General features: G+C 37.8%; 1 protein-coding gene across 1 annotated transcript in view; it reads right to left on the bottom strand.

Annotated features, from left to right (window-relative positions):
• The window catches only part of CNTNAP2 (contactin associated protein 2), a 1,190,827-nt gene that overhangs the window by 186,908 nt on the left and 990,947 nt on the right, over positions 1-12,972 (bottom strand). Inside the window, exon 15 of the mRNA XM_074900878.1 lies at positions 12,684-12,811. Within this exon, the coding sequence (XP_074756979.1) occupies positions 12,684-12,811 (128 nt within the window). The remainder of the gene's footprint in view (positions 1-12,683; positions 12,812-12,972) is intronic.

Here is a 12,972-nt window from a genome sequence, read left to right on the forward strand (position 1 = left end):
GTGTCTAATAACTGTTTTACACGGATTTAGTTTCCCAGTTTTCAGAAGCAGAACTATTTGCAATGATAAGGCAAAAGTTTTCCATTCACAGGGCTTCATAAAACCAAGGGTAAATAATAAAATACAGATCCAGTGTGTATGTTGGAAATTGATTAATGAAAGAAAAGACTGAAAAGGAGATTTTGAAACCATAATTCACTATTGCCTCTCTTTCCATAACTGCTTCCTTGAAAGCTGTTCTTATGAAAAGTCTTGCTCTTCTGAATCAGACCTAATCAGATATGCAGATGGTTCTTCACAAATTGTTGAAATACAGGCATAAAAAATGTTAGAATTTGCCGCTTAATATTGTAAAGCTGAAAGGTTCATGATTCTGCAAGCTTAGCTAAGACTTTCGAAGTACAGATTACTCTAAGCTCCTAACAGTAAATGGATAGGATTGCCTTGAATTGCTTTAATGAGGAAAAAAAAAAAAAAGTAAAGGATTTTCTACTCATCTCCTTTTAATTCTATCTGAGCTGATTCAAAGTTAAAACCTTGACTAAAATTATCAGCATTTCCAAATTTCTTCATTTGCCTATTTGTCTTAAAGGACCAAGTAGGCACCTCACAAAAGATAAGTATTTAGCACAGAAGGGGAGTTCCTTGGAAAACTGCTCTATAGAAGAGCAGTTTCTCGAATTTATAAGATTTCACAAGTTGCAACTTTAATTTGGAACCCTGCATATTCAAACCTAGAAATTTAATAGTGGAAGTTCTTCATGGCATCATCAATCAAAAAGGGAGTGAGTAGACAATCCTTCATATTTCTTTTATTCTGGACCTTTTCCCCCTACTTTTGCCATTTTTTCCATAGAAGACAAAGGTCAGAAAAAAAAACATTAAAAAATAGATTAAAGAAATAGGAGGTTAATTCTTCATATTGTATCTATTCTACATCTCTCAAGCTATTGTTATATTCCCTTTCCCTAGTTCAGAATTCTAATCACTTGCTCAAAATGCACAACTTTGCAACCCTGTTTTAAGAGGTACTCAAGCTGTTTCCTTGGGGACCACATCATAGATATACTTAAAAATCTAAAATGACCTGCTTCTTCTTTGAAAGAAGGATCAGGATACATTCTTTAGAAAATCCTGGTAAGCACTGAGTGGAACGTGATATACACACCAAATATTGTGTATACATACATGTAATAGGACTTGGCAGGAGTGTTTTGAATAGAAGCTGTCAGAATTCAGCCCAACAGTTAAAGGATGGGGAGTCTGAGGGATGAGAAATCATTATGAAGTGCAGCTGTGACTGTGGAATACATACCTGATCTTCCTTTTTATTCAACCACTGGATAGAAAAAGTTCAGCTATTTTAAAATCCTAGATTGGCATAATTAGATTTAACTTTTCCTAGTACAGAGATCAATGGTGCAAGCTTAATAAGCATTGAGGGTCCCCAGATTCTTCTTTATTAGTTTCTCCACCTTGGTGGTTGGGCATTTCTTAGTGCTACTGAGTTACTTTGTGTTGTGTGTCAGGCGCTGCAAGGTTAGAGGAGCTCCTTTCTAACTGGATATCCCCCATCCTGCTGCCATTCACTTATCTATGTCTAAATGAGACTGAATTTGCATAACTTACAAATAGCGATGAACAAGACTGACCTCCCTCTACCTCACCTTCAATCATTTTTTGCCTTTTTCTGTTCTTTCTGCTCTTTAAATGTCAGTCAGTGCTGCAGGAATACACAGGCCAAAAGTATTAAAGTGAGAAAGAGTTCCACCTAAAAAATGAATATAGATAACTTCCTCCATTTTATACCTAATTTCTGAGATTATTCAGCTTTATGGGGTGAAATTTAAAGGTGACTGTAAATCTGTGCACGTAATTGACAGGTTTCCAGCAACTTCTCATTCCCCAGTTTAGTCTCAGGTTCTCCTTGTTCCTTATTGCTTTACTGACATCTCCTTCTCATCACTTTTCTAGACACCATAGGAATAGGTTAATCTTGTCATTCTTAGATTTTGTACCCTGCACAATTGCTTTTCTTACTTTGCTATAGGTAAGTGATAAGATACTAATATGCATTACAATCACATAGATAGTAAAATGCTTGAAATTATAATTAAAGCATAACTTTAACAGGATTTGAGTTTAATAGGAACAGCTACTGTATGTCATCTATCAGACTAACGACTCTTTGCTTAAATTCCCTAGGAATTTAGAGACAATACTTTACATGAAATGCTTCAGATACTTCTTTTTTGTATTAAAGAAGATAAAATTAACCTATAATATAATCATAATGATGAGGGGAATTTGAATAAAATTAGCTCTTAATTGCATTTGAATTCTGTATCTCTGAAACATAAAGCTCATAACTCCCCTATGGGGTTTCACATTTTTACTATCAGCTGGAGAATTGATCATGGGTATTGATTGCCATATGTTTTCATTACTTCAGAAAATACATAAAGAGAGTAAAATTTATTAGTGCTTTACATTTCGAATGAATTGCCTTCTGTAGTTTATACCAACAGACACTTTTAGGGAGAATTGAATGCATGTGAGAAGTAATTAATAGTAGGCAGGCCCATTCCTATCTTAAACCATCTGATTTACATTTCACGATGAATCTGGGAAGTGTGGAGATGTAACGTGTGGAACTGTGTTATTTCTTATACCTTAATTCAATACATGTGTAAAAGAGATGTGGCTTTGATTTTAAAAGACAGTAAAGAGTGCACAGAAAAAGTATCTGGCAGGAACGTATACAGTAAAGATGACAAAGATAAAATGTATTTCCCCTCAGAAGAGATACTCAGAGAATACTCCTTTCTTGTCCTTAAGGAAAAGTCTCCAGCAACATAAATTGTATTGATAATGAAAATACACATTAAATGACAGGGTAATCAATAATACTTTCATACACCACCAGTTACAGGGAAAAGTGTCATAAGTCTCACTCCTCTGAACCATACAGTCAGACTCTATCAGACCTTGGCAAAGCTTGAAAGGATTAAAAAGAAGGGGTCAAACTACATCAAGCATCAATGCTTGCTGTTAAAAGGATCTCTCTTCTGTATCTTCTAACATGATCACTCCCTTAGAAAGGTTTTCTTTTTTTTTTTTTTTTAACCTTGGATTACTGACTTGTGTATGGCACAACCTGTATGGGGCGCTGGTTTTCCCACTTTGACAGAATTATAATTTTCACTCTGTTTTTCCTTTATTCTCTTGCACTATTTGCAGGCATCCTGCTGCTTCAGTCAGACATAAAAAGACATGTCTTTCTAGGATGATGGCTATATTTTATGTGATCTGTACTTCCACCTGCTCTGTGATAATGAGTGGTACTCATGGGTAGGATTTGCTTCCAGAAAGGAAACAGAACAAAACCTGGCAGTGAGTGGGATACATTAGAGCAATGGTTCTCAACCTGTCCATAGACTTATGGACTCCTGGGGGGCCATGATGTCATCACCGGAGGTCTGCAAAGGCTCAAAGTAGGGGTAGGGAGCATCCAGCCTGGAAACATTTGGTCTGACCTGCTGCAAGCATTGAGCCTCCTTTCCCCACAGCCCTCTCCCCTCAATGGACCTCTCATACTCAAGCCTCCCCCCAACCCCCTGCTTCCCCTGACGTGCTAGTATGGTTGGTGGGTTCCACTTTAAATAGGTGTTTTTTCTCTTAAAGACATTTCCTTAACCCAACAGCTCTCTTTAGGGCCACAACGGAACTGAAGTATGTTCCTCCAAATGGTGGTCCTGGACCCGTAAACAAAAATACATGGTGACTGAATACAAACAAGGGGGGAGGTGAGAAGAATTATACAAACTTTTAATCAAATTTTAATGTAAAAATTGGCATCAAATTAAGAATTAGCACGTTAATATACCATACAATGGGACATTTGGGCAAGAAGAGTTTTGATGTTATTATTTTAAATCCATATGGAAACACTGCAATAAAAATTATAATAGGAGTGTGTGCATTAGCAGATTAACTTATTTCCCCTTCTCTCCAAATTTGAAGACCCTACATGAGAAAATTGGAATAAATATTTGACGCAGTCTAGTGCTTTATATATCTTGAGTTAGGTTTTGGTGGTCCATGGCCACAAAAGGTATTTAAAGGGGGCCCGTGGTGAAGGAAACGTTGAGAACCTCTGCAATAGAGATTATTCATATATGACCTATGAGTCAATAGGATGTTAGAAGTGCGTCACTTTACAAGTATTTATTCCATTAATACACTTCTATGCAAAGTTTGAAATAAAAAAGAATTTTATGGCCATGTTATAAACCTCAGAAAAAGGTGTTTTACAGTAGAAATGTTGACAGCTTATAATGAGTGCATGAACACAGAAATCATTAATCTTACCAATTCCTTGTTGGGCTTTTGAAAAGAAACCTTACATTCAGGGTGGTGTGTAGAAAGAGCTCTCAATGAGCCTTACAGTGCTTTAGAGACTATTTCCTCCCAATTTTCTATGCCAAAATGTCTCCTGTTGTACAAATGCAAAAGACTAAGAGAAAAGCGCCTAGAACAAGTAGCGCAGATTAAGTATTATCACAAAGAAAGAAAATATTTTTTGGAAATAATTTCAGTCATGCATGTTCAAACGCTGTCCACACTGCCTGCTGCCCCAAAACCTCAAGACAATTCTAAGCTGATTTGCAATTCCACAGATGTTAGGTCTTCTCATTTTGGTACTGTCCGCCATGGATCATCTAAGGTAGAGCTTATCTTGTGGAAAACTCACATAGTTGTAAATTAGAAATTAAACCCAAAGGATTTTGGTTTATGACATCAGAGAACCACTTTTGAGTGTAATTTTAGTGCTTCTGAGAACTGCTCATAAATGAAAAGGATGACCAAACTACCAGCCAAAAAGCCAGCACCTGGAGCACTTTGCTGCTTAGGAAGAATGTGAACACATTAAGAGAATCCATGAGAGGACATACTTTATCCTATGTTCACCTTTAAATCTCTTTGCATATTTCAGTGTGAGATGCGAACAATGGGAGTTTTCCAGATCCTGTTTTCAGGACAGGAAAACATTTATTCACACGGCCAGAAATGGCCTATACTTGTATGAGACAACCAGCCACAGTCTGGGATTCCTGGGAGGTTACAAAAGGAAGAGTTCTCTCAGAAACATAAAGGCACTGCAGGAGGACATTCCAGCACCTCTCACTGGAGAAAACATTTCCACACAAATACTAAAATAAATTCTAGTTCAAGTTAAGAATACAAGCAAATTATGCAGTATGAAATAGGGTTAAAGGTGAAGAGAAAGAGACTTAACCATGGGAAATGACGTTATATGAATCAGGTATTAAGCAACTGTAAAAGCAGATTTGTTTACCTAGAAAGTTTTAGAAAGATGACCTAGAGTGTCATTTTTTTCTCTTAAGCCCATGAGGAAAACAACTGCATATGAAGAATAATCAAGCAAATTGATTAAGCAAACTGGATGATCCCTACCCAAATCCTAAGTGGACACTGTTATCACCTTCAACAAAATCCACTGAAAAATTCAACTGAGTCTGAAATAATAGGTTTTGGTTTTCAGGCTATTTTTATTGAAATGAAACTTTTCTTTCTCCTGCTTTGCTGGTAGCATTGGAATGACTGTGATAAACAGTGAGCACAATGTCCTGATGTTCTTTGGATGAATCTGTATTCTGCTTGAGTTGCATGATGTACAACCCAGTGCAACAGATAAAGAAATGGGGTAAGAGCTATGGAAATTCAGCGGACAAATTTTTATGTTTACTGAAGGCAGCCTCGTTTACTGGTGAAAAAAGTTAAACTCTTAGGTGGATCAAATTTTGAGCTATTTTTTCACTACTGAATTTATTACGATTGGAAATTCATAAGAGATCCGTTAAAAAAGAAATTTATATAGATATCACTAGCAATACAAGCAAAAAGTAGGGAAACAGAAAAATCTAGAGATTTTTACTAGTTTTCTACCCTGAGTATCAGAGAAGTGATTAACACCTCAAATGGGGATTGCCTAAATCCCATCAAACAAGCTTCCAGTGGAATTATTGCTTCAGAACTTTCAAAAAACAATTTTTTTCATTTTTCACATTTAATTATAGATTTAAGAGGCCAGCCACAAGCACTCAGGCTTAACGTTTTTTTGATGTTAATTTTCATGTGATAAAGTATTTTCAATTCCAGTAACCTGTAAGACAAGTCACTATACTACTGGATAAGATACAGCAGGAGTAATTGCTTCTACTGAAATTCCAGTTGGATCTTTTACCAATTCAGATTGTATTTTGCTGGGATACTCTCCAGCTTAACTTACCTATGCATGTAAGAATAACATTACTGTTGTTCTGACTGAGTTAACACACTGAATGTCCTACTAGAGAACTGATGTTGTTATAGGTTTCATATGTAACTGAAAACTGCACTGTAAGGCAGGGGCTTTTTTCTCAAATTTGGATGGTACCATAGAAAACCAAGTTCAGGATGTTGAAACTGTCCTCAGTTTGGAATGTATACATGCATATCATAGAATCACAGAATACCAGGTTGGAAAGGACCTCAGGGATCATCTGGTCCAACCTTTCTTGGCAAAAGCACAGTCTAGACAAAATGGCCCAGCACCTGGTCCATCCGAATCTTAAAGATTTCCAATGTTGGGGCATCCACCACTTCCCTGGGGAGAGTATTCCAATAACTGATTGTTCCCATTGTGAAAAATTTTCCTCTCGTGTTCAGTTGGAATCTTCCCAGCAGTAACTTGTACCCATTACCCCTCATCTTTTCCATGTGACTCCTTGTAAAAATGGAGTCTCCACCTTCTTTGTAGCCACCCTTTAATTACTGGACCATGGCAATAAGGTCTCCCCTAAGCCTTCTCTTCTCAAGGCTGAACAAATCCAATTCTCTCAGCCTTTCCTCACATGACAGGCTTCCCAGCCCCTTGATCATCTTTGTGGCCCTCCTCTGGACACTCTCCAGCCTGTCCACATCTTTTTTTGCATAGCAGAGACCAAAACTGAACACAGTATTCCAGGTGTGGCCTGACAAGTTCTGAGTAGAGTGTGATAATGACTTCTTTATCTCTCATGGTGATGTCCTTGTTGATGCAGCCCAGCACCCTATGGTCTTTCTTTGCCACCGCAGCACACTCTTCACTTATGCTGAGCTCATTGTCCCCCAGGACCCCCAGGTCCCTTTCTGAAGAACTGCTCTCGAGCTGGGTAGATCCCAGCCTGTGCTGCGCTCCTGGATTATGTTTTCCCAGGTGCCAGACTTTACATTTGTCCTTGTTAGCCCACTCTTCCAGCCTGTCCAGGTCTTCCTGCAGGGTGGCTCTCCCTTCCAAAGTGTCCATTTCCCTACTCAGTTTGGTATCGTCAGCAAACTTCATCAGGGTACACTTGCTCCCATCATCCAGATCACTTGTGAAGATATTACACGGCATTGGGCCCAAGATCGATCCCTGAGGCACCCCACTTGTGACAGGTTTCCAGTTTCAAAAGAAGCTGTTTCCCACCACCCTCTGGGTGCAGCCTCTCAGCCAGTTGCCCACCACCCACAGACCACTTGTCTTACATATGAAACAGTGAATTTATTTTTCATGGCAAGTAACAGTTCTGAGTCACCAACCTGTAGACATGATGCATAGAAGTACTTCAGGAATACCAAACCACACCTTACCAAGGATATCAGCCTGTAAGGACTGACTCTGGCAGTGGCTTTCTGTTTTAAATATCCATAGCCTGCTTTTAATACAAACCCAGAGTCACAAAAAATGCCCATGTCCACATCACTGTCTGATTAAATAAGTCAACTCTACTGGAACATTCTAAAAGGAAGTACAAGAGTAAAGCCAAAAGTGATATTTAGAAGTGAAAGAAACAAAGCACCAAGTAATGAGAAGAGTACAGTCAAAATCACTGAATAAAAGAACTCAAGGTATATTTCCCCTGAGAATACACATGCAGAGTCACCTGCACACATGCACAAAAAAAACTTGATGTAAGAAGTGAGTTTTGATTTGTTCCTGAACTTCTGTCATTTGTCAAGGAGATTTTTGTCTGTCACTGCAGATGCTACACTAACAGTGGTGATACGGGTCTTCATGAAAGCTTAGCTTAGAGAGAACCACAGTCAATGCAGCTCCTTCCTCCTCCACATTTTGAGGATTAAAGATAATAGAAGTAAAACACAAAAAATGATTCATAGCTCAGAAATCTGAGTCTAAAGTCTTACTGGGAGGGTATAAACTGTACACTGGAAGAGATGGAAAAAACATAAATCTGATCAGTGTAAAAAAATTTACCCCTTCAATTCTGACTTTGCTATAGCAGAATTGGGAAAAAAGGAAAATAGGCTCAAGGAGAAAGACAAATCTAAAGCAGAATAGTCAGTCTGTTCCCCTCTGGGTTTATAAAGAGCAGACTCAAATCAAAATCCTTGAAAGTCCTTGGGTAAAGGATACTCTTAGCAGGTTACAAATATAGGAGCTTTGAGAACACCAGTATTTTCCTAAGGGGAATGAGAAGACAGTCTTGAAAAGGTGCCAAAAGTCACAAAAGTAATTTTGATTCAATATGATTATTGATGAAATCTCTGTAGCAATAGCCCCAACATAGTAAGCTAAGCTCTTCAGTTTGGTTTCAGAAGAAATTACCAGATCCATTTTCACAGCCTTGATCGACCACCTCAGTCTCAGCTTAGAGAGAAAAAAAATGCCCAATATACTTGTGTCTTTCTCCAAAGGGAGAAGGCTCGAGGTACTCGTTTGCATTACAGTAGAATAACATAAAAATATGGACAAGTCTTTCTATTACTGGTTGGACACGGCCAAATGCAGTGGGGCTGAGGAGTCTAGGTGCTACTGAATCAGTACAACTGTAATAGGTTTGTAAAGGGATTTTAATCAGTGTCTCAAAGACATTTGAAGAGTAAAGCTGATTAATTAGTGGTTTTATGTTGGCCCTTTTTTCTAGATCCTGCACAGAATATGTTCACTTGAGAAAAATAAGAGTGGTTTCCTTATCTAATATTACTACAGAGTCTCAGGACTGGTGAATGTCAAAGTTACATAGATACCTGTTTTTCACATTTCCATTTTTAATTCCAATTCAGCTTAGAGGATCTTGAGAATCTGCTGATAAACTGCCATTGCCATTCTGTAAGTACAGCGCTCATACAGCAGTGGCCATGAAGGACAGCTTTGCTTTAAGTCTGGGTAGACTTGACATTTGTTCAAATTCTTTGCTTGATCTGTGAAAGCAATACAATGCCAAAAACCCCACTGAATCCATATCCTAGTTATGCACCTGTTCTCCATAAAATTGGACAAGTCTGCTCTCCTGGTAGGTCACCAATTAGAAAAATCATGAAATATTTAGAAAGCATTCCTCAGTACTAAAATAGCAAATGGAAAAGAGACATCCTGGATATTTTATCCAAGGTACAAGACAGGCCCTAGGCAAGATTTATGGGATTTTTGCCACAATGACCAGATGAGTCTTCACCATTGTGGTAAAACACAGAAGCTTAAGCAGATCTTTAGAGGGGTAACAAAGTTCCTTTTAGCTGACTACTTTTCAGGATGCAAACAGTGTTTTGTGAGATGCAGTTAAATATAAAAAATACTTCTGGAACACAAAGATGGATAATCATGCATGGCCAAATTTTCTGATTTTATTTCCTACAATAGCCACATCCAAGTTTGCTCAGAGCAGACTTAATCAGATCATAAATCAGGGGAATAGAAAAATGAAATTGTCATTTGTGGGACCAAAATAAAATCTATATTTCTGAAAGAAGAATCTAGTGATTTCTGCAACATCAGAACAATTACAATTCTGCAATAAGTGTACTACATTCCTAATGTTCTTTGGTTTGTGTTGAACAAACAGCAAATAGTGTAGGAATGGTTAATTGTTCTGGCCCCAATTGATTAACTGATTCTTTAAGAATTTGATGGATATGAGGGGAAGGGAACTGCATGAGATAATCCATATCTGCTTTCTTTAACCCTCCTTGCCCTCAAATAGCAATCTTTCAGCTGACTCTTTTTATGAACTGCAAAGGACAGCAGCTCTGCTGTAGTGTCATAGTTCTCAGGTACTGCTGTGACCGGGCCTAGGGGACATGTTAGTGTCTCTAGATGTTACACAGAAGTAGCTATGAAGTGTGTGGCAATTTACACTGTTATTCTGATGTGAGAATATGGCCCTTTATATGCTGCAAAATATCACTGGACTATGGGTTGATCCATCACATGCCATGGACAACTCAGGGCAATATAAGGTAAGTTCTCACAGTACTGGCGGGCTCCACAATCACAATGAAAAATCTTTCTAAATAGGTAAAATAATATTTGATTAGTTAGGCACTCTTACCTTTTCCACCTTCCTTCCAACCAGACCAAAAATCTGTATTTCTTTGTCAGTCTTCATACCTCTAACTGAATTTCATTTACCACCTTCAGAAATTATATAATGATAACTACATACAGAACACATGCAATGGAACTTTGTGTGCTCTGATGAGAGTGGACATTTTTAGTTTTAATTAAGTTGGTTTTGATGTATGTATTACATCAAGAATGGATTAACTTTTTTTTTAAATCCCTTTCCACAAATTCAGCACTTTGGATCTTCGTTCCCTTTAGAACAGAAGCACATTTTGAAACTTTGGAATTTTCCCCAGGACAGAAACCTTGTTTTCCACAAGCTCTAATCCATGGTGGGACAGTACTGGTCTGGGGTACAGCAGTTGTTGTATTTGGTCAAGTAAGAATATGAAGGAGAATGCTTAGTAAATGCACTGGGAATACAACACAAGAGCTTTCACTAACTGCAAAGGGACTAAGGTTTATATTGTCTCCTGTGAGAAAATTTATACCAGCTTTTTGATAATAATATATTGTCATGGAAATAAATACAAACTTATTCATAGGCAAAGTTTTTTTAAAATCTGTAAAGTTCAAATAGAAAATTCAATTAATCAGGATGTTAGGAATACACCAGTTCAGATTCCCAATTGGCTGTGTCGCTCCGTCACACTAAATAAAGGCTACTATCTGCTCAAATGAGGTTTCATTTATACTGATATTTAGAAATGGATCCACTTGAGAGACTGATATTTCTAGCAGCACTAGGATTCAGATTATGAGGAATACAGGCGCAAGAAAGATGCTATCATTATTTCTTAGTCATCAATTTTAAGAGCCTATTATGAAAATGTTTGTCAAACACTGCTGAGAAACAAACAAACACAAACTGACCTATGATCAGCCAAACACTACAAATAACATGCACCAAATAGGTGATGTGAAATTTTGCAACCATCCCATGATATTTGTTTCTGCTCATTAGGCATCAGATTCATTAACAAAAGCTGGAAGGATCATTTGCACAATTCAGAAAGACCATGAACAGAAAAAGAGGCTAAGCACATTCAGTTGAATCAGTTGAGCAATGGCCTAGGGTTTTGAGGCACCAGACTGGGACCCAGAAAACTCTCTTTTGTACTTGTCCTGCCTGATGGATGACCCTGAGTATGCGATTTCCTCTCAGTTGGGATTAATTACTTTAGCTTATGGCAGGGATAATGATACTGACCTCCTTTGTAAAGTACTTGGAAACATGCAGATGGAAAGCATGTAGCTGCAAAAGGACAGAGAAGGAAGGACAAACAGTACTCATCCTTATTGTGCCATGTTAGACGCTGGTTAGAACCAGGTTGTTCAGCCTGCAGGTACTATGTCCACCCATTTAATATTTCTCCATCATTGCAATCTCATAGGCTGATTTACAGTACACTTTGCCAGCATCTGAGGATGGATTTTGTATTCCTTATAGACCATGCAAATATTAGTTATTGTAAATTAAATCAGGCAACATTTCCTTACTGCACCAGTTGTAACAAAATGGCCTTCTAATACATAACGCATGTGCCAACTGCATAAAGTTTCTGAAGGGTGGTTTAAAAGTTGCTCTGCCTTCCACAGTGGATTTCACCTTCTGAAATATAAAATAGATTGAAGGAAGAATACAATCCTCCCCACCGCATCCCAGTTTTTTTGTGTGTGTAAAGTGGAAACTTATCCATTATACTGATTTATTCTATCACCTACTGATCAAACTGGAGGAGGTACACCTCCTATCAAGCACTTTGCCCGGAAATCAGAGACTACTACAAAAACCTCAACGTTTTACATGGAAACGTCTAGACCTGATATGGTTAACACTTGATAACAATCTTGTCAAACTTTATACACCTGTAAACAGAGTTTACAGCGTTAAGTTTTGCCATCATGCAACTATTTGTATCCTATAAATACAGTTTACAGTAATATGCATAGCAATGATAAGGATATCAACAAGAGCACTCAGCAGAAGCACAGATGTTGAGAGATGTTCTTATGCAATCCGTATTACTGCTCATATCTACATAAACTTAGTTGAATAATCAAAGTTGCCACATTTACCATAAAATAAAGACAAATATCATATTTTAAATGCAAAGATGAGCCATTATCTGTGCAATTTCATAGACAAAATTCAAATCACATCACGCTTTCATAGAAAAAAGTCTCAGAGTAAACAGCCATTTCTCTTAATTTGCATGGGGTGTCTACAAAGTTACCAATTTCCAATTTGCCTTCTATCCAGGAGTAAGTGGAAGAAAACCAGCAAACTTACGATCTCCTTGACAACGCACTGGACCCACAGATATCTTGGCTTCAGACCCAGGCCGGTCAACATCTCCAACCACTACCTGACTCACTGGTAGGTGCTCTTTGTATGACAACATCCCAGTATCTTTTCTCCTGAATTACAGAGAGAGAGAAAAAGAAATCAATTGTGAAAGATATTAAAATAAGTTCCTTGATCATTATTATTGTTCGGTGAACTAAGCACCAAAAGACTAGGTATTCAGCAATGATACCAGTACGGCGTTACCGTCTAAAAACCTGTCTCAAATGGCATC

The sequence above is a fragment of the Athene noctua genome, chromosome 2 (assembly GCF_965140245.1).
Source record: "Athene noctua chromosome 2, bAthNoc1.hap1.1, whole genome shotgun sequence".
NCBI classification, from domain to species: domain Eukaryota; kingdom Metazoa; phylum Chordata; class Aves; order Strigiformes; family Strigidae; genus Athene; species Athene noctua.